The sequence below is a fragment of the Mandrillus leucophaeus genome, unplaced genomic scaffold, assembly GCF_000951045.1.
Source record: "Mandrillus leucophaeus isolate KB7577 unplaced genomic scaffold, Mleu.le_1.0 Scaffold24, whole genome shotgun sequence".
In the NCBI taxonomy this organism is placed as follows: domain Eukaryota; kingdom Metazoa; phylum Chordata; class Mammalia; order Primates; family Cercopithecidae; genus Mandrillus; species Mandrillus leucophaeus.
This window is the reverse complement of record NW_012102476.1, coordinates 4,268,433-4,271,388: the sequence shown is the minus strand read 5'-3', so window position 1 is coordinate 4,271,388 and position 2,956 is coordinate 4,268,433. Positions and strand designations below refer to the sequence as shown.

General features: G+C 56.3%; 1 protein-coding gene across 1 annotated transcript in view; it reads left to right on the top strand.

Annotated features, from left to right (window-relative positions):
- Nucleotides 1-2,956, top strand: part of ZNF843 (zinc finger protein 843) — an 11,822-nt gene that overhangs the window by 6,477 nt on the left and 2,389 nt on the right. Inside the window, 6 exon segments of the mRNA XM_011982558.1 lie at nucleotides 774-860; nucleotides 863-1,056; nucleotides 1,058-1,098; nucleotides 1,100-1,192; nucleotides 1,194-1,463; nucleotides 1,853-2,286. Of these exon segments, the coding sequence (XP_011837948.1) occupies nucleotides 774-860; nucleotides 863-1,056; nucleotides 1,058-1,098; nucleotides 1,100-1,192; nucleotides 1,194-1,463; nucleotides 1,853-2,286 (1,119 nt within the window).

The window sequence follows — 2,956 nt, the reverse complement described above, 5'->3', positions numbered from 1 at the left end:
GGGGAAGCATTGATTATAGGAGGCCAGGCATGGTAGCTCACGCTTGTAATCCCAGCATTTTGGGTGGCCTAGGCGGGCCAATCGCTTGAGCCCAGGAGTTGGAGAACAGCTTGGGCAACATTATAAAAACCGGCTTCTACCAAAAAAAAAAAAAAAACAAACAAAAAAAAAAAAAAACTGGGCCTAGTGCTGTGCACCTATAGTCCCAGCTACTTGGGAGGCTGAGGTGGGAGGATCACTTGAGCTGGGGAGGCAGAGGTTGCAGTAAGCAGAGATCATACCACTGCATTCCATACTGGGCAACAAAGACAGACCCTGTCTTTAAAGAAAAAAAAAAAAAAAAAGGAAAAAGGAAAATAATAATAAAGAAGCATTGATTATAGGATTCGGAAAGCAGTCTCCTTTGCAGTTCGTAGTAAAATTCTGTGGTTTTCTCTCCGTCTGGAGAGAATGATGGTTTCAGGATCTGAAATCTTTCCTTCCGCAGGAACTGGGCACAACAGTGAGGACCAGCTTATCCAAGAGGACGGACTTAGTGATGGGTAACACCCAGGGACATGCCTGAGAGCCTCAGGAAACACCTTCAGATGACATTGCCCAGAGTCTTACATTAGAGAACTCTCCAGACAGCCCTTGAGGCCTGGGGCTGGGTGCTGCTCCCAGACTGTGAGCTACTGGCCACCGGAAGCCTGAGTCCGGCAGAGGCCCCACAGCTGCGCCGAGTGCGGCAAGAGCCTCCCGCGCAGTTACTCCCTGAGCGGTCATCTCCGAAGCGGTGCTCGCGAGAAGCCTTCCTCCTGCCCTGACTGTGGAAAGCATCTCAGCCAGAGCTCCGACCTGCTGCAGCGCCGTCAGATTCACCTGGGCCGTCAGCCCTGCAAGTGCGGGGCCTGCGGGAGGGGTTTTACTCAGAGTGCATCCCTCCTCCAGCACCGGTGGGTCCACAGCGACTGGCGAGAGGCCTTGTCGCTGTCCCCAGTGCGGCAAGACCTGCTGTGTCCGCTCCAACTTCATCAAGCACCAGCGAGTCCACTCAGGAGAAGCCATTCGTCTGCGGGGAGTGCGGCAAGGGCTTAGCGGCCAGCTCTGCTGCTGGCTCGGCCAAAGCCCTGCGTCTGTCCCCAGGGCCAGCAAGTTTTTGGGGACCGGGGGAAGCTGATCCGCCACCAGTGAATTCACACAGGAGAGCGTCTCTTCTGCTGCTGCAGTTGCGGTGACAGCGTCAGTGAAAAGACCTCCCTCTCCCAGCGTGTCCTCCCGCACCCAGGGGAGAAGCCCTGCAGGCGCGGAATCGTGGAGAGCGTCAGCCTCGCACCCAGCTCAGTCGCCCCGGGCAGCACCTCCGGACTCCGGCCTTGTGGGAGCCCCGGGTCCTTCCTTCAACATCTGCCCCCATCCACACTCCTGCCTCGACTTCCCTTCCTTTATCCTGTCCCCCTACTCAGTCTCCAGCCTCTGGTTCCACCCAGCCTTCCCCAGATTCCTCCTCGCGCCCCATCTCGTCTCCTTCACTCATCGCCCGCGTTCCCCAGCATGGAGCAGCCCGCCCTCAGCCCTCCTCCACTCACCCCTTCCAGATCCACTGCTAAGCCCAGATGCGAATCCGCCCTCGGTGGGGAACTGGGGGCAGCCGTGTCCGCCAGTTTTTTCCTGCTCCGGGTGCGGGAAGCTTCTCCCGCACCCGCACACCCACGCCGGGGAGCAGCCTTGCCTCTGTTGCACTCAGAGTTCCTCCTCGGTCCAGCGCAGGGAGACCCACTCCGCCGAAAAGCCACACCTGTGTGCGGAGGGCGGCCGCGGCTGCCCAGCACGTGCACCTGGCCAACCCCCAGCGCGTGCACCCCGGTAGTGGCCGTTCCCTGCCCGCAGTGCCTGCAGTGCCTCCGGGAGGCCTGGAAGTTGCCCAGGTTCCGCCAACCACCCAGCTGGCAGCTCAGCAGGAGGGGGCGAAGGGGCCCAGAAGCTGTGCGAGTGCGGGACGGGACTCGCGGGAGGCGGTTCAGGCCCCAGGCTACCCTGAGCCAGCCCGGGAGGCCTCGCAGCACAGAGCAGCCTGACCGCTCTGCCAGGCCGGAGCCAGGCTTCGGCGACAGTGCCAAGCTCTTCCGCCGCCCTCAAACCCACACTGGAGAGGAGCCCTACCAGTGTTTCCGGTGTGGAAGGCCTCCAGCCAGAGGTCCAACCTGGCCCAACACTGTAGAACTAGCGTGCTGCAGCCCCGGGTGGACTGTGGATCTGAGATGCAGTCCCCTCCCTCCACACAGACCCGCTCAGGACGGCTCTTCTGTACTGCAGATCTTTCTCAGAAGTGCTGGGGGCTATTTTGTATGTTTGTTTTTTTGTATTCCCCTGAATTCTCGCTCCTTTCCCTTGTGCATTAAGAGATTTAGGCAGGTGAAGCTGCGGGCGGTGACTCACGCCTGTAATCCCAGCACTTTAGGAGACCGAGGTGGGAGGATCACGTGAGCCCAAAGAATTTGAGACCAACCTGGGCAGCATAGCGAGACCGTGTCTCTGTGAAATAAAAATAAAACGAGCTGGTGTGGTGGCACTGGCCTGTAGCCCCAGTTACTCAGGAGGGTGAGGCTGAAGGATCGCTTGAGTCAGAGAGTTCAAGGCTGCAGTGAGCTATGATCAGGCTACTGCATGGACGACAGAGTGAGACCCTGTCTCTCTAAAATAACTAAAATAACAAAAGGATTTAGGTAGGCAGTAGGCAAAGGTATACTAGCGAAGTAATAATAATATACAAGGTATATTCTTGGTGTGGACAAGAATAATATTGTGTTATCTTAGTGATTAATATTTATTTTTATTTTTTTAATTATACTTTTAAGTTCCAGGGTACATGTGCACAACGTGCAGGTTTGTTACATATGTATACATGTGCAATGTTGGTGTGCTGCACCCATTAACTTGTCATTTACATTAGGTATATCTCCTAATGCTATCCTTC